The sequence below is a fragment of the Mustela putorius genome, unplaced genomic scaffold, assembly GCF_011764305.1.
Source record: "Mustela putorius furo isolate JIRA1106 unplaced genomic scaffold, ASM1176430v1.1 tig00003858_pilon_pilon_pilon, whole genome shotgun sequence".
In the NCBI taxonomy this organism is placed as follows: domain Eukaryota; kingdom Metazoa; phylum Chordata; class Mammalia; order Carnivora; family Mustelidae; genus Mustela; species Mustela putorius.
In genome coordinates, this window is record NW_025422010.1 from 46,300,852 (window position 1) to 46,328,271 (window position 27,420).

General features: G+C 38.2%; 1 protein-coding gene across 2 annotated transcripts in view; it reads right to left on the reverse strand.

Annotated features, from left to right (window-relative positions):
• MBD2 (methyl-CpG binding domain protein 2) overlaps positions 1–27,420 on the reverse strand; it is a 70,273-nt gene that overhangs the window by 35,897 nt on the left and 6,956 nt on the right. For both annotated transcript variants that reach the window (XM_045065638.1, XM_045065637.1), the window contains exons 2-3: positions 20,320–20,479; positions 2,065–2,202 (exon numbers count right to left, since the gene is read on the reverse strand). In XM_045065638.1, coding sequence (XP_044921573.1) covers positions 2,065–2,202; positions 20,320–20,479 — 298 coding nt within the window. The remainder of the gene's footprint in view (positions 1–2,064; positions 2,203–20,319; positions 20,480–27,420) is intronic.

A 27,420-nucleotide genomic window follows, 5' to 3' on the forward strand; every position in this document is an offset into this window, starting at 1 on the left:
TGGAGAAGTAACCTCCTAAATAATTTTAACACTTCCTGTCTGTGCAAGCTAAAAGGAAGATAAAACCCTCAAAAGATATGAGTTAAAATGACATAAGATTGGGGGGGGGTGGATTTAACTTTTTTGACATATTCTTTTCATTTGAAAACAATGTAATAAACTTTAATAAAAGAAGGAAAATGTAAAACTACCCAATGTATCAGTGAATAAGGAGCAACTGATCTGACTACTTCAGCTTCAAAAAATCTCCATTACCAGTGTCTCTACAGACAGGTAAACACCCAGTGAATATAATTACTATAGTTGTTCAAATCTGATTGAACTTAGGTACAGAGAACAATTAAATTACTGTTTAAGTCACTATAATTTGCTACTCAATTCATCTGTAAAATATTTGGGTTTATAGACTATACTGAGAATTATTTGACAAGGAAAAGATGAGACTAAAATCCATCTACTACCTACCTATTCTCAGTAAGACAACTCAAATTTCCAATATGGAACTATTATTACTAGTTATTCCACTTTCTTTATCTTTTGGGCTTTTTGAAGCAAACCGTCTTACGCAATTACATACTTTGAAAATATTCGGTTGATAAAAATCTTTACAAGGAAATGATTTAAAAATCACCAAAAAGCCAAAGGACAAGATGTTCAAGACTTTAGACAGTCTCTAAGAAAGAATACAATCAGGGAATGGCTTTATCAAGGTGGGCAAAGTTCAGAATGGCAGAATTCCTTCCCTGTTGTCACGAATATACGAAAACTACCAGTGGTGTGGTGACTATCACTGGGTGCAATAGTAAAACAGAAGGGAAAAGCCTGGTACAGAATGCCGAATGGCCCAAAGAAAACCTAAGTGGTGACAAGAGCCTAAAGGCACATGCAGGTACGCATCTTTTATATTGGATGTGATACACTTACATGGCCCCTGTTGAATCTCTTGGGGACCAACAGTAAAGCAAGTTTAGAACTTCAAATCTTGAGACATCTATAGCAAGATGCTGATCCAATGTGGCTCCAAATATCTTCTGTTTTCCTGGCTCACCTGAAGAGGAAAAAACACTACAGAGGATGTGGGAACTGAATTTCTTTATGTAGTTTCTTCTAGAGCAACTGTCTGAAAGTTTTGGCCCAATCCTTCATGAAGTCTGGAAGTGAGACACTTGAGGGACTAGTGAAAAACAAAACTCAAATGAAAAGGTGGAGTGAGGCATCTAAACGGGGAATATGAGAGCAAAAGATAATCATTGTAGGTAACTCAGCATTTCTAATCTGTAAGTGGGAGGAGGCAGAGAAAGGAGAGAAAAAATATGCACAGATGTTTCTCCCTCCACTCCCTCACCCCAATTGCCCCTAAAAATTCCCGAAGTACCTAAGCTTTTTGACCATAATTAGGGAGTGAATAAGCAAGGTTATTTGGAAAGCTAAGTATTTTGTCAAGTCTTCCTCCCCTGTCTATGTGATATTATTAAGCAGCAGGGAGGCCTCTCAGATACTACTTTTTTCCTAAGAACAGATACTGGTACAATACAGCTTGAAGCAATAAAGAGAGAGAAATATAAACTCAATTTCTGCAAAAATGGAAGTCACAGGACAATATACCATATTGACAAAGCTTATTTAATTCTGTTTTTCAAAAGGGGAGGGACAGCTTTCATATAATAAGAAATCAGAACAAAAAGTAGTCTCTATAAATAGAAAATATTTTTAAGCTAAGCAACACAAACTGCATGGTTCATCCCCTTGGGAAATATTATCCCCTGCAAAGATAATCTTTAGGAAAAAACTAAGATTAGCGGAAGCAAATCTGATGTACATTACCACACAAAAGCATAAAAATGTAGTCCATAATATTAATTTAGATTCATTTTTAATTAATTTTTTTCCTAAAACATTTTACCTAAATATGGTATTATTCTCCAGCATTCATGCAATAGCCTAGGACATAAAACAGTTTTCTTTCCAAATATTTTCCATTTTAACCAGTTTACTTGAACTATGTCTGGTAAAAATACCAGAATTTTCTGACAAATAAGACTGGAGAGTCAATTAGATCCTTACCTGCCGTGGCTGCTCATTCATTCGTTGTGGGTCTGATTTCACTTTATTACTAGGATGATTTGTGACTTTGGTTACTGGTTGTTTGAAAATTGATGCGGTTTGTCTAATTGGCAACGTTGTATTCAAGTCTGGTTTACCCTGTAGATATAAGCATGTTTTCATTAGTAAATATTACATATAAATATAATTTAATGAATTAATTTGTTATCCATTACTTTCAAGTTTTTACTTAAATTCCAGTTAGTTAATATAAGGTGTAATATTAGTTTCAGATGTACAAATCATGATTCCACACTTCCATACATCAGCCAGGGCTCATCACTAGTGCCCTCCTTGATCCCCATAACCTATTTCCCTCATCGCCACACCGACTTCCTCTCTAGTAACCAATAGTTTTCTATAATTAAGAGTCTGTCTCTTGGGGCGCCTGGGCGGCTCAGTGGGTTAGGCCGCGGCCTTTGGCTCGGGTCATGATCTCAGGGTCCTGGGATCGAGTCCTGCATCGGGCTCTCTGCTCTGCAGGGAGCCTGCTTCCTCCTCTCCCTCTCTCTGCCTGCCTCTCTGCCTGCTTGTGATCTCTGTCTGTCAAATAAATAAATAAAATCTTAAAAAAAAAAAAAAAAGAGTCTGTCTCTTGGTTTGACTTTTTTTTTAAGTATTTTTTACTTACTTAAGTAATCTCTACACCCAGTATGGGGCTCAAACTCATGACTCTGAGATCAAGAGTCACATGCTCCTCTGACTGAGCCAGCCACGTACCCCTGTTTTGTTTCTTAAATTCCACACGAGTGAAATCATATGGAGGGAGCTAGAGATTATGCTAAGCAAAGTCAGTCAATCAGAGAAAGACAAATACCATTATCCATTACTTTAAATCAGATTATTCCAAACTTCTCAATCTCAGCAATATTCAAGTTCACATTTTTAGCACTTCATTATCCAAGACATACATGAAGTTTTCTCATTTAAAAGCTTTCTGTGTACTTTAAAATATAAGAAAACTATGAAATTCATAATTAATTTGATTAGCACGATACTGGGATTTTTAAATGAACAAATGCATTTATGGGTAACACAAAAAGGAGGGTTTTCAGAACAGTAATTAGTACAGCGATCCTCTCAACACTTGAGAATGGACGAAAATAATGGCACACTTGGCCACTGAAATGTTAACTGGTCAGCTATCAGGAGGCCAGGCTTACATAGACCCATGTAAGTTAAATTTACTCCCATTTAAAAAGATAATTAGAAATGGAAGTTCTAATTCTAGCAAACAGAACTCAATTTGGCAACAAACTTAACTAATTATAATCAACTAGTAAATAAAATCTAAAATGTGTTCTAGTGAAGTCAAAATGTGGCAGAGCTGTTATTAAGTTCATTTGCAATGAATGCTCTAACAACCACGGGAGGTAGATGGGCAGCAGGGCAAGGAAGGAGAAAAAAAAATGTGATTTAATCATTGTATAGTCTGATTCTGGATATATATATATGTGTGTGTGTGTGTGTGTGTGTGTTCTGGGTATATACACACACACACACACACACATATATGGTCATCTGTATCTGAAAAAAACATGCCTCTGGTATTTTTGACATAGAAATATACTTGATAAATCCATAGGATAGTCGATGAAGTTTTGTCTTTTCAACTATCCTCAGATAAAAATTGTGCTATCAACTTCCAGGCTGCACAACAATGGTTCTCAAACTTCAGCACACATCAGAACCACCCAGAGGGTCTCTTAAAACGGAGTCTTGGACCTCATTCCTACTAGAGATTGATTCAGTAGAGATCAGAGGTGGGGCCTAGGAACTCGCATTTCTATTAAGGTCTCAGGTGATGCTGCAGCTGCTGACCCAGGGACCACTGGGAAAAATGCTACTCTGAAACAGACTGCAAATTGGTGGCAGGAGAACCAACTTTTAACCTATAGATGTATTTTGTTCAGTTTTTAGTGTTTAATACAATGAACAAACATCTACAAATCTGGAGATTTCACATAAAATCCAGATTCTAGCTTCTCTTAAAAACTCAAAGATCTAGAAATACTGGACTTGATTAGGCCACAGCAGGCCATAACTAATTAATAATGGCTGCTCACAAGAGGTGTCAAGGGCTCTCTTCTAGCAAAATTTCTCAACAACTTATGTTTGCATTACCTGTCTTAACCCTAGGTGTTGAGTTTGTGACCTCTGCTTTAATAATGTTACCAATGTCTTGGGGTGCCTGGACGGCTCACTTGGTTAAGCAACTTCCTTCACCTCAGGTCATGATCTGGAGTCCTGGGATCGAGTCCCACATCGGGCTCCCTGCTCAGCGGGGAATCTGCTTCTCCTGCTGACCTCTCTCCTCTCATGCTCTCTCTCTCTCTCTCATTCTTTCTCTCTCTCAAATAAATAAAATCTTAAAAAATATATATATATTGCTTGGGATTAACCTCCTTTTGGGGAAATTAATCTGAAGAACTCAAAGACCTATCTAGAACATTCTAAAAAAAAAAATGTTACCAATGTCTAGAAAGGTAAGCATCAGAATATATTAAACTGACAATTAGCACAATTATGGTATTACTTGGACCCACTACTAAATACATCTCCATTAACATCCTCTCCACACCCCCTCCCCCCCCACCCCCTCTTCTCTGTATGTACTGGGCATGCTTGTCCTTCCTCTGCCAATGTATGTGCTTACCTTTGTGAGGTATATTCTTTTTTTTTTTTTTAACTATTTTTTTTTAGTAATCTCTACACCCAACATGTGGCTTAAACCCACAACCCCAAGATAAAGAATCGCCTGCTCTTCCAACTGAGTTGGCCAGGGGTCCCAAGATACATTCATCTTAAATAAGACTAACAATGTCTCTTAGGCATTTAGCTTCCTATTTTTATAGATTTTCAAAAAATTATTTAGAAGTAAGCCAATTTGACTGACAGGCTGCAAAATAACCACTTAGAATGCTATCTTTAAAAGTGTGAAGCCCAGGAATGTGTATTTTTTAAAGCTCTTCTGGATGGGGCACCTACCTGGCTCAGTCGGCTAAGCATTCAACTCTTGATTTTGGCTCAGGTCATAATCTCAGGGTCCTGGAACTGAGCCTCCCATGGGGCTCTGCGCTCAGCAGGGAGTCTGCTGCTCTGTTTCTCTCTCCCTTGGCCCCCCTCCCCATTCACCTGCACACACACACACAGTCACACACTCTCTCTCTCTCTCAAATGAATAAACGATTATTTAAAAAAAAAAAAAAAAAAAGGAAAGAAAGAAACAAAGAAAGGAAACTCTCCCGGTAATTCTGTGATGCACAGGTTTGGATACCCCTCGTTTATGACATGTAGAGCATTCTGAGGCCCTAAGTGAAGCTACCCAAACTCTAAAATAGCTAATATTCAACCTTAAACTTATAGAGAACTTTTCCTGTCACTAGTTAAAATTAGTATGTATCACTACGTAATACCTTGTTTGGTTTTTAATGTTTCCATTCTTTATTAAAAGAACAATATACTCTGCTGATATTAGAATTAAGATGGCATCAGCAGACACAAAAGTATATTGCAACTTTTTGTATGAGGAAACAGTGGAGCCTCTTAAGATTCTCATTGTTACAAAAATGACTAGAGACAGGAGTCTATTCTAAATGAATCCTGAATTCAAAGACTGTAAGGAAGCATGAAACATAGAAAATTATTGGTGCTACAATGGTAAGATCGTTATTTTTTTTTTCATTAACTTATGTTTTTGATGCATTAAGTAAAAATTAGAAGAAAAATCTGGCTAAAAGTATTCAAAATACACAACTCCACTGTCTGATAAAGAGTGCATTCCTCAGTGGGATGGAGTAAGAAATTATTCAAGAAGCTACTGTGTTATTTTTCTCTTGATCTTACTTTGATTTTTATTATGTTTTCTCCCTTTAACTGGCTTGAAAGCTCTGAAGACAGAATTTTTGTACTAATTAATTTCGTATTCCAAAACAGTGGCATGTGATCTGAAAAACTGGACTAACTGGTTTTCCCACAGACTGTCACAAAAACACTAAATTTTATCAGGACTCTCACCTGAGGAATGCCAAAGAGTCATGTTCATATCCAGTTGTATGTCTGAATCCTTTCTTTTTTTTTTCAAAGATTTTATTTATTTATTTGACAGAGATTACAAGTAGGCACAGAGGCAGGCAGAGAGGGGTAAACAGGCTCCCTGATGAGCAGAGAGCCCCATGCGGGGCTCCATCCCAGGACCCTGAGATCAGGATCTGAGCCGAAGGCAGAGGCCCAACCCACTGAGCTACCTAGGTACCCCCGTTTGAATCCTTCTAAATATGACTAATCCATCATAAACATAGGAGTTATAAAGCAAACACTTTTTTAATAGTTGTAATCTTTCTTTTCAGTATAAGAAAAAGTAAAGCATAAGTTTCTTGTATCACAAAATTAAAATAGTAAACACACATGGGGCACCTGGGTGCCTCAGTGGGTTAAATCTCTGCCTTTGGCTCAGGTCACGGTCTCAGGGTCCTGGGATTGAGTCCCACATTGGGCTCTCTGCTCACTGGGGTGCCGGCTTCCCTTCTCTGTCTGTCTGTCTCTCTGCCTAGTTGTGATTTCTCTGTCAAATAAATAAAATCTTTTTTAAAAAATTAGCAAACATGCACATTCTAATATTAGAAAGAAAAGTTTCCCACCTTGCTAAATCTCGGTATATAAGCTAGCCCTCAAATCAAAATTTAATGTATTTTTATAATAATGTGTATATTAGACTGGAAGCACTCAAATAACTCAATTTTTGAGACTCTATTCTATCCCCTTAGGTGCTGGGAGGAATACAAAAATAAATCTATAAATTCTTTTCAAAAGTTTACTTTATGGGCACCTCGGTGGCTCAGTGGGTTAAAGCCTCTGCCTTCGGCTCAGGTCATGATCCCAGGGTCCTAGGATCGAGCCCCGCATCGGGTTCTCTGCTCTGCAGTGAGCATGCTTCCTCCTCTCTCTCTCTCTGCCTGTCTCTCTATCCAATTGTGAGCTTTCTCTCTGTCAAATAAATAAATAAAATCTCTCTTTTTTTTTTTTAAAAGATTTTATTTCTTTGGCAGAGACAGATCACAAGTAGGCAGAGAGGCAGGCAGGGAGAGAGGAGGAAGCAGGCTCTCCGCCAAACAGAGAGCCCGATGCGGGGCTCCACCCCAGGACCCTGAGATCATGACCCAAGCCAAAGGCAGAGGCTTTAACCCACTGAGCCACCCAGGCGCCTTAAATAAATAAAATCTTAAAAAAAAAAAAATTTACTTTATCTTTTTCCAATAAATATCTGAGGTGGATCTTTGTACACTCAGAAAGTAACAAATATTCAATAAAAATTAATTTTTAAAAATACAGAATCAGTGACAGGGGAAAACAAATTTCCTTTTGAAAAGACTAATAGTGATCAATACTAGCACTGAGCATCAAAAGTGGATCTAAAATTTTTAGAAGTCTGGGTGAAAAGAGAAACATTAAATCATATAGATACCAGGTTAGAGAGGAGGAAACATACCAATTAATAAGGAAAACAGCTGTTCTGGTATTAAGTCTAGAAAAAAAGTAAAGGCACTAATATCACAACAAATATTAAGCAAACTTCAAATGCTTTTTCTTTTTCAGTGACCTCCGTTAAATGCCAAGAACATAAAATTTAAAGGAAACTTGGAGATGGTGGTTCTTAAAGGGACTAAATACCAGTGTGGTCTAATTATCATGTAGCCTTTCAGCTGACCTAGCTTGACTTAGGCTAGAAAAGAGGGTAATTAAAGAGGTGGACGAAGAGCATGTGTCATCAACCAGTGATTTCTCAAACATTTCTACATTCCTACCAGCTAAAAAATATTTGAAAATACCTCACCTACATTTCAAAGTGGACATCAAGACTATTTCAAACTTTAATGTAAGTAATTGCAAAGAATGAACTACAGTATTTTAAATGTTGACATTTTGATAATAAACATATCACTTTAAGACATATCTAACACAATCTAAATATACCTACCAACCACTTACACATGAACAAACTCTTTAATGGTTAAACATTTTATTTCACTCCTTTTTTTCTTTGAATAATTCCATTCCCCAAGTTATTTCCTATTTTCAACTTGAAAACTTTTCACTGATCATTTATACATCATGAGATTATTTTTTAAACTTCTTGTGATCATAAAGTACTTTGTGATTTAAAAAAAAAAGTTAATAAATTTCTGGTTTACTACCTTAGTAGCAAATAACTGCCCCCAAACAGTAAATCACACATTAGTAAGTGAAATAAAAATTAGATGTATTAAAGTAGAGATTTTTTAAAATTTAGAACTAACTTCATGGGCTTGGATGAGTATTACTAGCTGCTAGAATGGGCCAAGATTTAGAACCAATTCTGTTCCTACTTTTCATTTTTTAAAGATGAACACCAAGAAAACCTGTTCATATAAATGAGTAAATAAGAATGAGTTTTATTGTCAATCTCTGAACTTCTTTTAAGTTGTATGTCAAAATATTGCATTGTGAATCATCAAAAATTTTTAATAATTGAAGTCTACATTAAGTTCTCTATAAATTTTAGACAAAGAATTATACTGGAAGAAAGACTTAAATGTTACCAAGTAATTCATTTTCTTGGCATCAACACCAGTATCTCAAATTACTCCTTTACTAGAGATCACACATTCTGCACCACGGTAATACTGCGGACAAGTAAAAAGTGTGCTCTCCTATAAAACGAGAGAAGGTAGACTACGAAAGGGGAACAGGAGAAAAAAGAGCCTGTACCTCCATCTCAGGTGCATGCTTAGTTCAACAGGAAAGAGTACACACAGAAGTTAAGGATACAGAAATACTTTTAAAATCATCCCTGTTGTGGGGCACCTGGGTGGCTAGTGGGTTATGCCTCTACCTTCGGCTCAGGTCATGATCTTGGGTCGTGGGATCGAGCCCCACGTTGGGCTCTCTGCTTGGCGGAGAGCCTGTTTCCCCCTCTCTCTCTGCCTGCCTCTCTGCCTACTCGTGACCTCCGTCAAATAAATAAAATTAAAAAAAAAAAAATCATCCCTGTTGTGTATACCATGTAAGCTGTCACACAGCATAATCCCAACAGCAGGAATTTAATTTTTTATTCTAAATAATCACTTTTCCCAGCCTGGCTTTGAATTAAAGCTGAATGACAGTTTGAAACTGTACATATTCTATGACTAGAGCCAAAAGAACTCATTTTTATCTTAAATCCTGCATATTTTGTACTTTATTCTAAAAATTAGCCATGTTTAAGTTTTTTTGTATTTTTTTTTAAAGATTTTATTTATTCATTTGACAGAGAGAGACAGCAAGAGAGGGAACACAAGCAGGAGTGCAAGAGGGAGCAGCAGGCTTCCCGCCAGGCAAGGAGCCCGATGTGGGGCTCATGCAGGCCTCATGCAGGACTCGATCCTAGGACCTTGGGATCACAACCTGAGCTGAAGGCAGACACTTAACAACTGAGCGATCCAGGTGCCCCTTAAGTTTTTTTAAAAGATTTTATTTATTTACTTGAGAGAGCAAACAAGCGTGAGCAGGGGGAGGGGCAAAGGGGAAAGCAGACTCCCCACTCATCAGGGAGCCAGAAGCAGGGCTCAAGGCTCTATCCCAGGATCCAGAATCATGACCTGAGCTGAAGGCAGATGCTTCAACAGAGCCACCCAGGCGCCCCGAGTCATATTTGTTTTAATGTAAAAACGCTGTTCTACCTACCCAAAATGATCAAGTAAAACTGATACGTCCAAGTATCATTCAAGTACCATTCTAATTCTATGGCTTTCCATATAGTACATACCCCCCAAGAGATATTCATACCCCAATTTGAAAAGCAAAGACTATTTTTTTCTAAGGTCACTTTTCTCATCTGTAAATAACCACTCATAAGATCCTTACAAGGATCAAACAAGGTAATGCACATATGATGCTGTGGCAATGCAGCTTTCGCTCAATCACTGAACAAATATCCTGAACAAATTTGCCTACTGTGTGCCAGCCACATGCTGGGTATATCATCATCAAAACAAAAAGTCCCTGCTTCAGAGCTAACATTCTGAGGGTTAGGGAAAGACAATAATTAACAAAATAGGCATGTATTTTATAGTCATTTTGGCTTGTAAATTCTGATTAAATATTGCTATTTCTGGAGTGCCTGGGTGGCTCAGTGGGTTAAGCCTCTGCCTTCAGCTCAGGTCATGATCCCAGGATCCTGTGATGGAGCCCCACATGGGGCTCTGCTCAACGGTGAGCCAGCTTCCCTCTCTCTCTCTGCCTGCCTCTCTGCCTACTTGTGATCTGTCTGTCAAATAAATAAAATCTCTAACAAAAAAAATAGTTGCTATTTCTATTATCAGCATTAACATGCTTTTGACCATGCTAATGAAATTTAGGAACTTGGGGTGCCTCGGTGGCTCAGTGGGTTAAAGCCTCTACCTTCAGCTCAGGTCATGATTCCAGGGTCCTGGGATAGAGCCCACATCAGGCTCTCTGCTTGGCAGGGAGCCTGCTTCCCCTTTCTCTCTTTGCCTGCCTCTCTGCCTATTTGTGATCTCTGTCAAATAAGTAAGTAGAGTCTTTAAAAAAAAAAAAAAAAAAAGAGGGGCACCTGGGTGGCTCATTGGGTTAAAACCTCTGCCTTTGGCTCAGGTCATGATCCCAGCATCCTGGGATCGAGCCCCCGCACCACTGGGCTCTGCTCAGCAGGGAGCCTCCTTCCCCCACTCTCTCTCTGCGGACCTCTCTGCCTACTTGCAATATCTATCTGATTTAAAAAAAAAAAAGAGAGAGAGAAAAAGAAATTTAGGAACTTAAACCTATTAAGCTTCTCCAGGAGGAAAGCCATCTCCTGCTTTACAAGAGGGGAGCCTGAGTGATATCTTTAGACCAAACCAGTATTATCATCAAAAAATAACTTCAGATTTATTCCAGAATATGTACAGTAGCCTATAGTTAATGCCTTTTCACAAAGTCAAGAACAGTGTACTTTACTATCTTTCAAATTTTTAAAAAATTGAGATACAATTCACATACCATAAAATTCACCATTTTAAAGTTTACAATTCAGTGGTTTTTTAGTACATTCACAAAGTTGTGGAAATTCCATAAGCTTTTGCAAAAAAGTAAAGAATATCTGGAATCTATGATTTTGTACTGAAAAATCCACTTAGTGTAAAATCCCAAGTGTGGGACAAGATTTTTTAAGATCAATGGGAATATTAAAAATATATATAAATATTAGGTGGACTACACTTTGAGCTCATTAAAAAGGACTTGTTAAAAAAAAAAAAAGGACTTGTAGTTAACTGAAATTCATCACTGAAAACAAGTTTTGAAGAGTTCTACTTGAAAAATAACTTCTTGCAGCTTTAGCAAATAGCAGGTCATTAAAGGACTTGTGCAAAAGATGGGAATGAGTTTCAATCCAATACTTACAGAGCAGCTCTATCCAAACTAAGGCAGCTACTCTGTGAAACGGTCTCCTTTACATCCGGCCTGGCTCTAGCTGTGTACACATCCTTGGGAGAATTGTGGAAATAGTCACACAAATTATTTTCTGTAGGGTTTAATTCTCTTCCTGACCTCTAGGTCTATAATGACAGGGACTTCCCTTGCTCTATCTTCAGAGTCTGCAATAATGCCTAAGCATGGAATGTGCTAAAAAAATTTTCTGTGGGATAAATGATTGCATAAAATGTCTATTATACATAAAACTTCGGTTATGCAGACCTTACTCTTCAAGTCTCATTTTCTGCTTTAAACTTACGGGTGCTAAATAGGTGGAAAATATAATTTAATGCAGTCTACAATATCCATCTCAATTTTATTATGGAAAGAATAGTCATCTGTATTATCTGCCTTGAGATTACCAATATAAGAGAAGCAGTCCCAAGACTTCCTCCATCTATTACTATTTAACACATATACTTATAGGTATCTGGCCAGTGTCTTTGTCTGAGTCACACAGACAGCCCACAGTCAGGACCAGATTTCAACTGTATACTCTGTTCTAACATTTACCAAAATTAATACCACTGCACATCACATTCCTATCTCAGGAGTAACCAAATAGTCAATTCCCTCTGATTATACATTATCACCCATCACTCATCCCCATAATATTCTGTACATCCACTCATCTATCCCATTGTTCAGTGGCTTTTAAACTTTTTTGATGCATCCCTCTCCCAATCTTACACTGTACACTCCTGAATGACCGACTAGGCTTTCCTATGTCCTCAGTATTTTCTCTAAACATTCTCTCCAGCTCCTGCACTTACTGACTTGGCCATCCCTTGAAGATACTTGCCCCTCAGGTTCTCTCAAATGAAACTTCTTTCTCTCCCTCCCCCAACTCCTTTCTACCTTTTTCCTTCTCACTCTCAATTGCATGTCCAAGGGTCAAGAGGTGGTATAGGTTTTATCATAACTCTCTCCTATTTTTCTCAAATAATTTCTCCATTTTTGATCCTTTAAAAATACCAGTTCTTGGAAGCTCCTATCTGGCTATACGACGTTTCGCTCTCCTCCCTTTCTTCTTAGGTCGCTAGACTTACATAGTTTCCATTTCAGTTTCTCTCCATCCCAACTCTTATCCTCCCTTCAGGGAGACCTCATTATTCATGTGGATAATTCAGCCAACATCCTGGGTCCTTCGATCTCTTCCTCTGCCCACGCTCACTCAACTAAATTATAGCCACAGCCTTGTCAGTACTAGTAACTACACCATCTCCAGTATCTCAATCGAGCATCCAACTCTCCAATTCCTCCTTCCTATCATTGCAGCTCACGTTCTCAGAACCGCCCTCTGCGTTTCTTTCACAAAGTATCTCCTGTCCAGCAGTATCTCCTGTCCATTGACTGCCCTATTTTCTCACTCGACCTTAACCACTTTCACATTCCACCCTACCCAGCACAGGTTCTATGGTCCATCATCATCATATTGCAAATGTGCCTGACTTTCTTGACCTCTGCAGTTTCTCCACTTCTTCTCAAACTTTTCAAAGTCCTTTAAGTTGGGAGTTTAACCAAATGAGCATCTCTTTATCTACCACCTGGTGAATCTCTTCTCTAGCCAAACAAAATTTACTGAAAGATTTGCCCAAGCTCATTTTCCCTCTTACTCATTTTCAACCCTCTAAAATCTGACTTCTGTTGCCACTGAAAACCAAGGTTATTAATTAGCTTCATGCTGCCAAATTCAATGGGAGTTTCTCGGTCTTCCTCCACTCAACCCTTCAATGGCATCAGTGTAACTGACCACTCTTCTTTCTGAAGCTTTCTCCTCTCCCATGTCTCTATCTTTTTTTTTTTTTTTTTTTTAAGATTTTATTTACTTATCAGAGAGAGAGAAGGGGAGAGAGCGAGCACAGGCAGACAGAATGGCAGGCAGAGGCAGAGGGAGAAGCAGGCTCCCTGCTGAGCAAGGAGCCCGATGTGGGACTCGATCCCAGGACGCTGGGATCATGACCCGAGCCGAAGGCAGCTGCTTAACCAACTGAGCCACCCAGGCGTCCCTCCCATGTCTCTATCTTACTGGACATTCTTTCTCAACCCACTTTGCTGATTCCTTCTACTCTAACCAAGTTCTAATTATTGGATTTTCTCAGAGGTCGGTTTGGGTAATCTCCTTTAGTCCCATCACTTAGAATAACACTACCTCTGTGCCGATGACCTTCCAGCTGAGACCTCTCAATCAGCGTACCAACTGCATACATGACACTTCCATTTGGATGTTTAGTAAGCAACTCAAACTATGCATGTTTAAAATGTGTTTTATCCATCCATATAAATTCTCCTAAGGTGACCTCAGTGAATGGTAACCCAATCACTGGGTCAAGTCTCACACTTGAGTATTTTCTTTTGTCTTCTTCCCCACCCAATCATTAGCAAATCCTGAAAATTCTATATCAAAACAGATCTAGAGACTACTTCTTTCCACCACCACATGTCCAGGCTATCATCATTTATCAGCAGACTACTATATAATAGCTATTTGCTGCTCACTTCTTTGTCGTCCATTACATTTCAAATTAACAGAAACTGAACAGTGGCCCATACTTAAGGGAGATACTAATAATCCCTTATAAGGACTTCAAGGCCTACAAACGCTAATTTATCACCTGTGATCTGCTCACTCCCTCTTTTCGCCCCCAACTATATCCACTAGAGAGATACCAGAAGATACTCCATTCAACGAATGCTTAATACACTGATGAAGAGGAAACCAGCAACTTTGGAAAAGATTTTAGTGACTTTCTCTAAAGGTGAGGACTGTTGGTAGAAGGAATGAGGTCACTGTTTCCAGTGTGGATGGAAAGATTCTAGGGAAGAATCCAAGAGGCAGTTCTTACCACACAGTGTGCTCTACCAGGTGCTGGTAATTAGAACTGACCCTACCACAGAGCTCGTTAGTACTAGTTGACCATGGGGTCCCAACGATACAAATAAGTCAGCCCCCTAAGGTACTGCTGGAATAACTGAAAAAATCCCTTATCTGTTCGACAAAGGCCTCATTTGAGATACAAGTGAGTTGGTCCCTCATATCTTTTGCCAAGGCCTTGCTTCCTCTCCTGTTTCTAAAACAGTCATTATTACCTTCCTTAGCTCTATTTTCCTTTGAGAATTTGATAAAGATAAGACTCTCTCCTCAGAAAAGTGCGTAACAGAAAATACTGCACTCAGTTCAAAGGTTCCTGGAGGGCCTCCTGAAGAATGTTCTCTGGTTGGACACCTGCCTGTCTTCCCTATTTGCCTCTTTCACACACTGAAGGAAAAAACAATAATGTTCCTTGGTCACGCGTTCTAAATATCGTCCTCTCTCCTCCACCTCTCATTCAAGCTCTGTAAGAGTAGTCTAACCATTTTTATGGGGAGAGGGGTACAAATGAACATATATGCCCATGTTTTTAAACGCACAGAAGCTCTGGAAGGCTATACAAAACAACCGATTAAGAACAGTTTCCTCTCGAGAAGAAGACCGCACATGAAAGACTGGAGAGGGAGACTTTTTTACTATTCTTTCATCCTCTGTACAAATTACCTAATCAAATAATAATAAATCTAAATTTTAAAACTTTTAAATAAGCAGGCTACATTTGCTTCTAATTTCTCATTTCCCAGAAACTTTCTAGCATTTTAAGAAAGACTTCTTAAGACCAGGCCCCTCAAAACTGGTTATGAAAGGTTATCAGATGCCTTTAATTTGGAAACCAATGGTTACTACAAAGTTTTTATCCTCCTTGATCTCGCCATGTCATTTAACAAAAATTTTCTTTCCTAGGCTTTTAGAACACGGAATTTTCTTGATTCTCCTACTACCTTTCTGGAAGTTCCTTCTTACTCTCCACAAAATTAATTTATTCATTTATTCACTACTAACAGTGTGACAAAATACTTTTCTCTTATTTGCACCTTTGTTAAGCGATTCTAACAAGCTATGACAATCTACAATGACAGGAGTTCTCAAAGCGTGACTTCAGAGTTCCTGGGCATGCACCAGATCCCTTCAAAACTCCAAGAAATAAAACTTGTAACCGGTCTTCTTCACTCCATCCCCAAACTTGCTCTTCCTCCCCTATTCTTTATCAACAACCTTCACCCCAAGTGACTCAAGCCAAAACTGCAGCAGGTACGAACAGTTCTCTCTACAATCATCAGTACTTACACCCAATTTCTCTTGACTGAATCTCATACCTTTCCATACCTCCCGGGATAGTGTTAGTTGCCATCACTTCTCTAGACTACAACAGCCCACTATTCCTACTTCCAGTTTCATCTTTTCCCAAATCCATTCTCCACGCTGCACCCATTCTAGATCCAATACCCAGTCTGATTCTCACCATCACTACCTGTTCACTTAGTTTCTCAAACTGCAGATACTGCCCCCAAGATAAATTAGCTCACTACAAGAATTCTTATTATTTTGTTGAGAATAATTAAAATAAGCACATTCTACATCACCCGGTTACAAACCTACGACACAGCCATATAGAACCCAAGACTGTATTTATAAAATCACAATAGGCTACTACCATAAACCAAAGTAATTTATGAGAAATCAATAATGGCAGACTTCTACAACTAATTCCGTACAAGACAACATGATGCTCTTTATTTCCCAATGTATCAAATCTGTGTGAATAGAGAAATGTGATGAAAGAACTGAGTCTTTCCAAGGTATTAGTAGCACTGAAAAGCCAATCTAAAAAAATAACTTGTTGCATACCAATACATATTGTAAGCATTTTATAAAATATACATATGTCACATTAACGTTAGGGAACCTGGACAGTATTAGTTTTGTAGCTTTAATTTATACACATTTCAGTGCTGTTAAGAACTAGAAACATAAGAATTTCATTTAATGTTTACACATCTGAAACACTGAAACAAAAGGAACTGCTAACAACAAAACCAAACTACTGGACTTCCCAAAACATATTTTGCACCCAGCATCACTCTATTTTTTTATCCAATCCCGGTCTTTCCAATTACATTTTTAAGGAAACTTACCGTTTTAAGAAATTAGCTTCCTTTTTAAAATTGAGGGTCATATCTCTGAAACCTTAAAACATCTCTCTTTAAAAGATCAAAGCCTGGATAAATGCCTAAATATTTAGCTTTCTAAGCAAAGGTTTTGTTGTCTCGTTTACATATTGAGAGAGCTAAATAGCTCTCAATATTGTCCAATACAGTAGCCACCAGAAATATATGGCTATTTAAACTTAAACAAAACTAAAAATTAGTTATTCAGTCTCACTAGCCACATTCCAACTACTCACTAGCCAGCCACACATGGCTGGTGGCAACATTTCCATCACCACATAACTATCATTTCTTCCTCGGAGTAAGCTTTGGAGAAAGCTGCTCATCACTTCAAACTCCATACTGAGGACTTCCAAATCTTTGTCTAGTCTTTTTCCATTAACCTAATGGAATAGCTCCAGCAACCTAATTGACAGATACACTTTATCCACTAGAAAGACGGAGGTGGCAACTGGAAATAACTATGGTAGTGGCAAATCAGTAAGGCACAATTTGATCAGGAATGGAACAGATTTTCAGAGTAAGGTTAAGACTGAGACTGAGACAAGAAGGAATAGGTACTGCAAAAACAGTAAATATTAATCAAAAGATAATGCCCATTCCACTGTACCCTTTCATCCTAAAATAACTGCCACTTTGCAAAGATCTTCAAAAAATATTTTCTCTACCATACCTGAAGTATTATGCATCCAGGAAACTTACTTTTGATATGGAACATATACTAAGATCTCAGTTTATAATCCATCATTATAAACTACAATTTAACCTATTTCGAAGTTTATTTTAATAACATTTCAAATTCTTTCTAGGGTTTTTTTGTTTAAGTTTTATTTATTTGTCAGAGAGAGAGAAAGCACAAGCAGGGCAGTGACAAACAGAGGCAGAGGGAGAAGCAGGCTTCCCGCTGGGCAGGGAGCCCTCTGGGGACTCGGTCCCAGGACCCTAGGATCATGACCTGAGCTGAAGACAGTGACTTGACCAATGGAGCCACCCAGGCATCCCTCTTTCAAGGGTTTTCAAAAACCTCAAAAGCAACACAATTATGCACTTTAGCCAAGTTTATAACTATATAGCAAAACTAACTAACACTCCTATTTACCAATTTATATCTCCCAGTGTTCTCCATACTGTATTATTTTTTCCATACTGTATTATTTTTTAAAAAGATATAATACAGAATTAGCCACAAAGACATTTTCTGCTTTTTTAGAGATAGTCAATATTGGCATTACTCCAAAAGAGAGCTTATTTTTAAAACTTCAACTCCATTTTTGTGACTGTTCAATTAAAATAAAATCAGGTGCAAAAATAAGACTATGCCCCCCCGCCAATTCAGACAGAAACTTCAGAAAACAATGACAATGAAAGGCACTTTCAAAATAATAACTTTCAAAATAATTAATTTATTCAATATTTATGACCACTATAAAATTCTGGAATGAGGTGGATATTAACTCAAATAAACATGAAGCAAACATTTACTAAGTACCTACCGTGTGCTAGGCTTTGGACTACCTATACCAAAAAAAAAAAAAGGAAAGACAGTCCTTGCCCTCATGGAGCTCACAGTCTAGTCGAAGCAGACAAACAATCACAAATACAATGGCAAAGCACCAGGGAGGCATTATGGAAGAAGGGACTGGTTCTGCCTGGAGAATGCAGGGGCAGGCTTCACAGAGGTGGAGACAATGGAGCTGGGCCTTGGATGAGGAGGAGTTCACCAGATGGAGGGGAAGGGGGGAAGCGCATTCCAAGCAGAGGAAACAGCACATGAGCAAGCAGAATCTTGAAAGCACATGCCATGGTGCAGGGCGATGAGCGGTCCAGCGCAGCTAGAGCATAAAGGTGCACACAAACTAAAGAGACGAATTAGTTTTTGGTTTTTAGAGAATCATAACTATCAAGAACACATCTTCATATACTTAGTGTAGTTTAACTGTGATTCTGAAAACAACAGGGCGGCCTGAAAGCATCCCATTCATTTCATAAATATCTAACCCCTTTTGATAGGTACCCAGCATTGTGGTTAGAGTTTTTTTTTTTAAAGGCAATTTTAGAAAACTAAATCTTAATTTTGCTCTATATATTTAAGGAGAAAAATCAACCTAAAATAAGGGTTTTCTTAAGCTGAATCACAGAGCTATACACTCTACAGTTTCTCGCTTTCTTTTACACTTCCTCTACCACCACCGTCTTTTACCCTTAACACCTTCATAGCTATCAACCCAAAGTAACCCCCACAGTTAAGCAACAGAGAAAGCGACTGCAGCCTTCCCTTCCCATTCTGCCTATAAACAAGGTACCTGACAAGGTCCCTACGGTAAATCGATGCATGGTAACCAATGCAACAGACAAAGAAACAATGTACTCGGTCCCCCATACCAATTTTTGGAAATTAGACTATTATTAACAAACTATTAAGCTGAATTCTGAATAAAGAGAGACATAAAGCAGAGACCTGTATCATCTTCAGGAAGAGTAAAAAGATAAAGAGGAAGAAATCTTGGGTCAAAAAATTTCCATGTACACTGGCCACCAAGCAATGTTCACCAAGGAAGCTTGGTGCTTAGGAAGGTGCAGTGGAGAAAGGAGAGGAACTCACATGGGTCAAATACTTTATTAGACGTTTTCATATAAATTCCTATTTACTCCTTGCAATAATGCAAAGGGAAAGAGTTCATTACCTTAGTTTTACAAATGAGAGATCTGAGGCCATCAGAGGTTAAAAAGAGTTACCCATGACTGCCTGAGCTAATAAATGACAGAGCCAGTACATCAAACCACGCCTGCCTGGTTCCAAAGCCCAACCCATCCTGCACACTGCCTCAGGGTACCTAAAACGAACACAGTACTCCCAAGCAGCATGAGAGGTTGTATCCAGGTTATATACACCCTGGAAAGAAAAGTCCTTACTTTTCCCATAGTCTGTGAAATGACCGTGGTAGTCTGTGAAATGACAGTGGTGGAAATACACACAGATCTCTGAAATTTGGAGGAAAAAAAATGGAACCAAAATGGTTATATAAGATTAGCTGCAGTGGGGGAGGAGCTAAAGTAAAGATATTGGGTGCTCTGATACAATTAAATTAGCATAATAACCCAAATGCTACTGTTTAAATTATCATACAATAAACCATCAACTAAGCCACTCAATAAAATTAAGAGCTAATGGAAAAATCTCCAATCACAGTATTGGGATGTGAATATTACTGCTAGAAGTCATTAACCTCAATATCATCAAAAGTCAAAATAAAAATTGCCCTTTCTCAAATCCTAATTCTGAAAACTGATAGGTAAGCATAAACTATGTGGTAAGCGTACTTGCCACATTAAAATTTTGCCTCTTTTGGGAAATAGGAACTATTTTAAGGAAAAAAAAAGAGACAATTAACATCAACACAGAAATCTTTTGTAAACAGTCCCAGTGGGCCAAAAATACTATGTTGGCTTAGACAGATATTGAAATACTATTTTCAACTATGCACAATTTACTTACGTAAAGTACTGCCAACTACCAGAAAATTAATCAGATCTGTAAATCCAAATACTTTGGGTGGGGGGGGGGAGTGGGGGAGAGGAGATTGGGAGGTTCAGGCAGCCAAAATTGTAGTGACATAATTACAGTGTAAGATACTTTGTGGAGAGCTTCTGAAATAGCAACCATATGCTCTAAGTAAATTCACCAACCTTATTTTGATTGAGAGGATCATTCCGCAGTCTCTGTTTGTTCTTCTGTAATTTACTAGGCATCATCTTTCCAGTTCTGAAGTCAAAACTGCTGAGGTCAACAGTATTTCCCAGGTACCTTGCCAACTGAGGTTTGCTTCTGAACTTCTTACCACTCGGACTAGAAGAAAGAGAACATTCATTGTACAAAAGATAACAATGTTTCCCCTAGATCTCTACATAAACCTTTTGTCACATCTTTCTTTCTATCCTGATTGTTACCACACCAGAATTTTACATGTTTTACATCATTGTTCCTCAAAAAAATGGCAAAGTTTTAAAGGAATTTCATAGCTTCCCTGTAAGAAGCCATAATGTATCACAGAATATTACACTCTACTAGGTACACCAACTGAGTACATAACAGATGTTACTGCAGATTAGCCCACCAGTCACCCAGTAGCCACAGACAGAATCCCTGTATAAACTGCATGCACAGCACAATGCGCACACTGCAAATGTCTTCAATATTACAAACTTATTTCTAAATTGACTTCTGAAGAGCTTTTTTTGGGGGAAGTATTACATACACACAATGTTAGCAGTGATCAGAACTTCAGAAAAAATTCTTCTGAAGTCAACAATCCTTATTAAAAACACTTGGAATCCATATATTCTTTGGGCTACCAATCTGAACTCATATTTATGAAAGAAAAAATATTGAATTTTGATAATATTTAAATGCTCCCTAATGTAACTACTCAAAGCAGGAAACTAAGGCAAATATTTGCAAATGTGTTTGTACATTGCTGACATGAGTTTTATCAGCCAAACTCCTATGTGAGAAGCTTATCAGGAATAACTTACTTGTCATAAGAAATATTGTTGAAGCCGAAAAATTATAAAAGTGCCAGAATTATACAGAAAACTATTCTTTTCTAAAACTTTGTTTGTATCTAGCATTCATCTATAAGAAAATTTTTATAGGAAGAATGCCTCATATCATCTAATAAATTTTCGGAGCCAAATTTGCTAAAATCAACGTTAATGTCAGCACAGATATGTTACCAGAAGAAAACTGTAAGAATTCTAAAATATTTCTCCAAAAAGCCAACATGTCCTATTTAGAACTTAACCTTGCACGAACTGACCACAATAAATGAAATATAATTGAAGAGGAAGACAACAGAGTATTTTGGCTGGGAAACCAAGCAATTAAAAACCTGCCCTGGAAGAGCAAAACTTCTCTTTGGGTCAAATCCAAACCAACCCATTGCACTTTGTCACAAACTCTATGGTATTCTGCCACCAATGACTTCAAGACAAAAGATGATCACCACAGCATTTTTCCCCCACAATCACATAATGTAAGTATTCCTGCAACACAATTCAAGTTCTAAAATGCAACCTACAGAAGGAGGTCACAACCGACATTCTCAATCAGATATCACTCTGATGAGACACCTCATTAGTGCAATAAAAGCTGAGATTAAGATTGGATTTAGTTTCGACAGACTAGTGTTCCAGAAGATGAAAATACTAAGGTAGCAACCTCTCCCAAAAAGATAAGCACTATTATTTTTAAGGATCTAGCTTAGAAACAACTAGAAAGTCATTCTTTAAGAAATCAATTGACTAATTTCTCCAGTGAGCCCTGCAATGAGTCATTCCTTATGAACAGCTGAAATGCCAGTTACCTACTGCAGCTGAAAGCATACTAGAGCCTCACTACAACATTCCTCCACAGAACAAAGCTCATTAGAGATCAGTTTTAGACACGCTTCGCCAAATTAAGAAAATCTAAATACTTAAGAACTCAGTTAAAAGGCCGTACTCATGGGGCACCTGGGTGGCTCAGTGGGTTGAAGCGTCTGCCTTTGGCTCAGATCATGATCCCAGGGTCCTGGGATCGAGCCCAGCATCGGGCTGTGTGCTCAGCGGAGAGCCTGCTTCCCTTCCTCTCTCTCTGCCTGCCTCTCGGCCTACTTGTGATCTCTGTCTGCCAAATAAATAAATTAATATTTTTTTTTAAAAATGCCATACTCATGAAATGTGATTGCCTAGTTTATGACCTAGATTAGCTATTTCATATGGCTTAAACTGTTCCTATGTTTATTAATTTTAAAAACCAAATGGAAACTGAAAGGTCTAAGACACTCCACTGATAACTAAATTAGCAACAAAGTAAGAAAGTGGAAATCAAGTTTTAACCGTTAACATCCCCCCAGAAAGGTGGCATATCAACTGGTAACCAGGCTGGTATTCATACCAAACTCTCTGTCCCCCAACATAAGATGGAATTCTATGACATGTCCGTACTGGATAGCTACAAATACTCGTCATACACACTGTTGCCTTCACAACAGTGTACAAGCCATTTTCTTCTCTGTAACTGCTATAGTCTGTCTGTGCTTGGTGCTTTAAGGAAAGTCACCTGGAGGTGCCTGGGTGGCTCAGTTGGCTATGCCGCTGATTTCAACTTGGGTCACGGTCCCAGAGTCCTGGGATTGAGGTCTGCATTGGGCTCTCTGCTCAGCAAGGAATCTGCTTCTCCCTCTGCTTGTGCTCTCTCCCTCTCAAATAAATAAAATCTTGAAAGAAAGAAAGAAAGAAAGAAAGAAAGAGAGGAAACAAACGCCAACCTGCCTGCCCCAGGAGATTTTTAAACAAGGGACCTTCCTCCGTGCAGGATGAAGACAAGCATATAGAAAGGCAAGGCCCAAGGGAATGGTTAAATAAGAATTCTGCCCATCAGATATAAAATATGTGCACAGCACCAAAACGAACCTGGCAGGGGCAGATGAAATAATGCTAGATTAACAAAAAGATTGCCTGTCACTTAAGCTCTGGTCTTAACCCAGACTGCCCTCTAAGATGGCCGCAGTAAACTGAAGTCCCCACACACCAGAACTTAACGTGACTAAGCTTTTATTCTAAAAGCAGCAAACTACAACTTAGGAAAATTACTTTAAAAAAAAAATTCTAGAAGACTAGTGAAGGATATTAGTCATTTTCAGTTTCTACCAAAGTGATTACTTCTAATCCTAGTAATGAAATACTAATATTTCACTTTCAACCACAAAAAAAAATTCCCTACCAACTGCCCCCAGATATGCCAGCCCTGAACCGACTTGTGATTTCACCTTTAACTTCTCTACCTTTCAAATACCCAAAAGGAATGATTAAATTAAAATAAAGACATGAATTTTTTTTCATGTAAGAACATTTCATCATTTGAACTGTGTCTTTGCTTTCATTTTTTTAAAAAGATTTGATTTACTTATTTGACAGACAGAGACCACAAGTAGGCAGATAAGCAGGGGGGGGGGGGGAGCAGGCCCCCTGCGGAGCAGAGAGCTTGATGCTGGGCTCAATCCCAGGACCCTGGGATCGAGACCTGAGCAGAAAGAAAAGGTTTTAACCCACTGAGCCTCCCAGGTGCCCCTAAACTGTTTAAAGCACTTCTTAAGCCTAACTCCATCCTTAGAGGTTTCTAACTATAGATTATCAAAAAGAAAGAAATTCCATTTGGTATCTGACTTTCAACTTTAAAAAAAACCTCACTGAGATACAGAAACTACTTAAATTGTGGTCATCTTAATTTAGTAATATTCTCATTTTATCACTCTATAAATTCACGTGCAAACATCATTCCCTGATCTAGCAACTGTCACATGCCTTGCCAGTTTCCACATAAAAACTAATTCTTCTGAAAACCTGTTGCTTGCCTGTGCAACTGCACTCTATAAACACTCCCCTAACACAGCAGAACCTCTTTTTTCATGTTACTTGGGTAACACGGATCATCATGATGTTTAGTCAAACATTATGAGGAGACCAGACTCTGAGCAAACACAAATGTATCTTTAAACCAGTTTCTAACAGGATGAACTGGGGGGATGGCAATAATCAGAGTGCGATACGGTGAAACTGGCTTATGAGTTGTCAAGGAGCACTGTGGTCAGCAGATGGTGGCTATACGGCTGAAGATCGTGTTCAGAAGTGCATCACTTGCCAACAGTACTTTGTGAGGAATAATAAAAACCTCCACACTAAAAATTCTCTAAACTACAGCACTGGAAACATTTTGAGAATAAAGAAACATCAACTTTCTACTGTTTTCTACCTTTTTTTTTTTTTAATATATATTTTATTTATTTATTTTACAGAGAGATCACAAGTAGGCAGAGAGAGAGAGACCGAGACAGACATCAGGCTGAGCAGGGAGCCTGATGCAGGGCTTGATCCCAGGACCCTGGAATCATGACCGGAGCTCAAGGCAGAGGCTTAACCCCCTGAGCCACCCAGGCGCCCCTGTTTTCTACCTTCTTTAAATGTTAAGGCTAACTTGTTAGCTACAGAGTACATATTAAAAGAAAAAGATTTCTCTAACTTTATATAACAATTGTCTCCACAAGTCGAGTTTTGGCTGAGACTAAGATCTGAAATTAAAATTAACTTTTTGTACTTTAGTACAAAAACATGTAATCAGAAAACTGCCAAATCAATTAACTTAAATAATACATGCCATTGCCTCAAAGCTGAATGCCGTACACACAAAGAAATCTACCTTCAAGTCATCCCCCGTCTCGAAATCCCTTCTTCCCAATCCTTACATGCAGGCCTTTCCTAAAGCAACCCGTCTCAGCCCTCCGCTGCAGATTTCATCTCCTCTTGCCTTACTTCTATTCTCCCATCTCCGGTCAGTTACTAAATCCAGTTCCTTCATTTTCACCTTTGAATCCATCCTTCCTTTCCTTTGTTGTTGCCTAATCAAGTCTTAACACCTTGGGTCTAAATCACCAGGACAAGGTAAGTGACTCTATTTGCTTGTCTCTGCATTCTCAACTATCCAAACTACTCTTCCTAAAACACCACTCTGACCAGAGTTCCAATTTAAAAGTCTTCAATGACTTTAACCCATTAGCAAATGGAAGCCAAACATCTTAGCCCTGCATGTAGCATTCTTTTTCCTCTACCTCCTCAGAAGGTTTAAAACCTACTTTCCACTCTTCCTAACCCAGTGACCTTTGCTCCAACTATACTGGTTTATTTATTCCAAACAGGCTGAATGGCTTCCCTCTTCAGTCATTTGCTGAGTATCTTTTACCTTTTACCTGATCTATAATGCATGACTCCAACCCTGATCCCCAAGAGCCCAGAAATACCAATTCACACCATACTTCTTCCATAAAACTTTCCCAGAATGAAGTAGTGGAATGTTACCTGCCAGTAACGGGTAAATAATCTTGAACTGCTTATTGGCATCTCTTGTATTCTAGTTTTGAAATACTGAATTCTGCATGGTTATAAAACTTCTACAAGTTTAAGTTTTATCTTCACAAAGAGCATACTGAAGTAGTCATTTATGAATGAAATTATCTGATGTCAGATTTGCTTCAATAATGACGGTTGAGTCAGGGGTAGTAGACTGGGATATGGAAGAAATAATTGCTGAACTGGGTACTTGGTAATTTCTTATATGATTTTCTCTACATTTATATATCCATTTGAATATTTCTATACTGAAATGTTTAGAACATAAACATTAAAATATACAAACTGAATATATTCCCTGAGAAGTGGAAAGTAGTTTGTTTGCTTGTTTTTTTAATATGGAGTTTGAGCAAAACTGAGCATTAAAGAATTTTCTTAGCAGCTGGGGCTGGAGTAGAGAATTATTTTTAAAGCATCATTAAAGAAAAAAATTATATACAAGTTGACTGCTGGTAAAATGTGACAGCATTCCACCTTTTTGATTAAGGAATCACCAACACAATTTAAATGGTATAAAAGACCTATTTAATAATAATAATAATCATCTAAATCATGTGCCAATCATTCTCATTCCATAAACTAACATTTATATAACAAATATTACATGCAAACAGTATATTACTGATAGCAAATTCTATTACCTCTATTATCATAGTTGAGAAAAAATGAAAGCCAGGGTGATCCACTAAAAAAAAAAAAAAAAAATATGACTGAATGCAGAATTATACCTAATCTCAGTTCACTGCCTTAAGGTACTCACTTTTTGAGAAAGGAAAAAGGAAAAACACTGGTTATTCTGGTTGAATTGAGGACTGGACACTTGTGGAAATGTCAGAAATTAAAAACATCTGGGAGCTATTTCAAATTATAATGGGGAAAAGGGGGCTGAATATTGATGAAACAAGCTTGGCCAGGAGTTGATAACTGTTAAAACTGATGGATGAGCTCATGGGAGATTCATTATACTTGTCTAATTACTTCCGCTCTTGCAGGTATTTGAATTTTTCCACAATAAAAAATAGGCAGGTAAGTATACCGCAAAAGACTATATTCTGAAAAAACAGCTAGGAGCCTCTGGAAAAGGCCTTTTTAAAGACATGCATACATGTTGGAAATCATTTTAAGGACACTCAGCCTTGATCTTATCTATGGATTCTTCCAGTATAAAAAGAACAATAAAAGAGCAGAAACACATAGATGCACAGAATGGAAGGCAATAATGTCAAAATATCAACAAAGTATCATCACCTTTGCCAATGGCCAGCTTCTATCCCATTAATTAAAATTATGAAAAATTAAATTTTGAGTTTATATCTCAACAAATGAAACTTTTTAAAAGCAATTTGAAAAAAACCATCAATTTGAGATTATTTTTAGAATATATGTGTATCGGTTCCTTTTGAGCTATGTATTTCCTCTCTTACAGGTATTATGGGGGTTCTGGCAGGTGAGACTTTGCATGTCAGCTTTTAAAAATCAAATGTAGGACAGATGGCAATGTTGCACCCTAACAAAATTTCCTCTAGCACAACACAAACAGCTGTGATGGTACAGCTGAGAGAGAATTACCAGAGAACAATTTTCATCATAGCTGTTTATCTTTTATTTCCAGATCCAGGGTTCAATCAGGCAATATCAAGGGGAAAAAAACTAAAAGTGCTCCTTGGGTGGCTCAGTCAGTTAAGCATCTGCCTTCAGTTCAAGTCATGATCCCAAGGTCCCTGGATCAAGCCCATTGTCCAGCTCCCTGCTTAGCGGGAAGTTTGCTTCTCCCTCTGCCCCTCGCCCCACTTGTGTGTGTGCTTGCTCTTTCTTTCTCTCTCTCTCAAATAAAGTCTTTAAAAA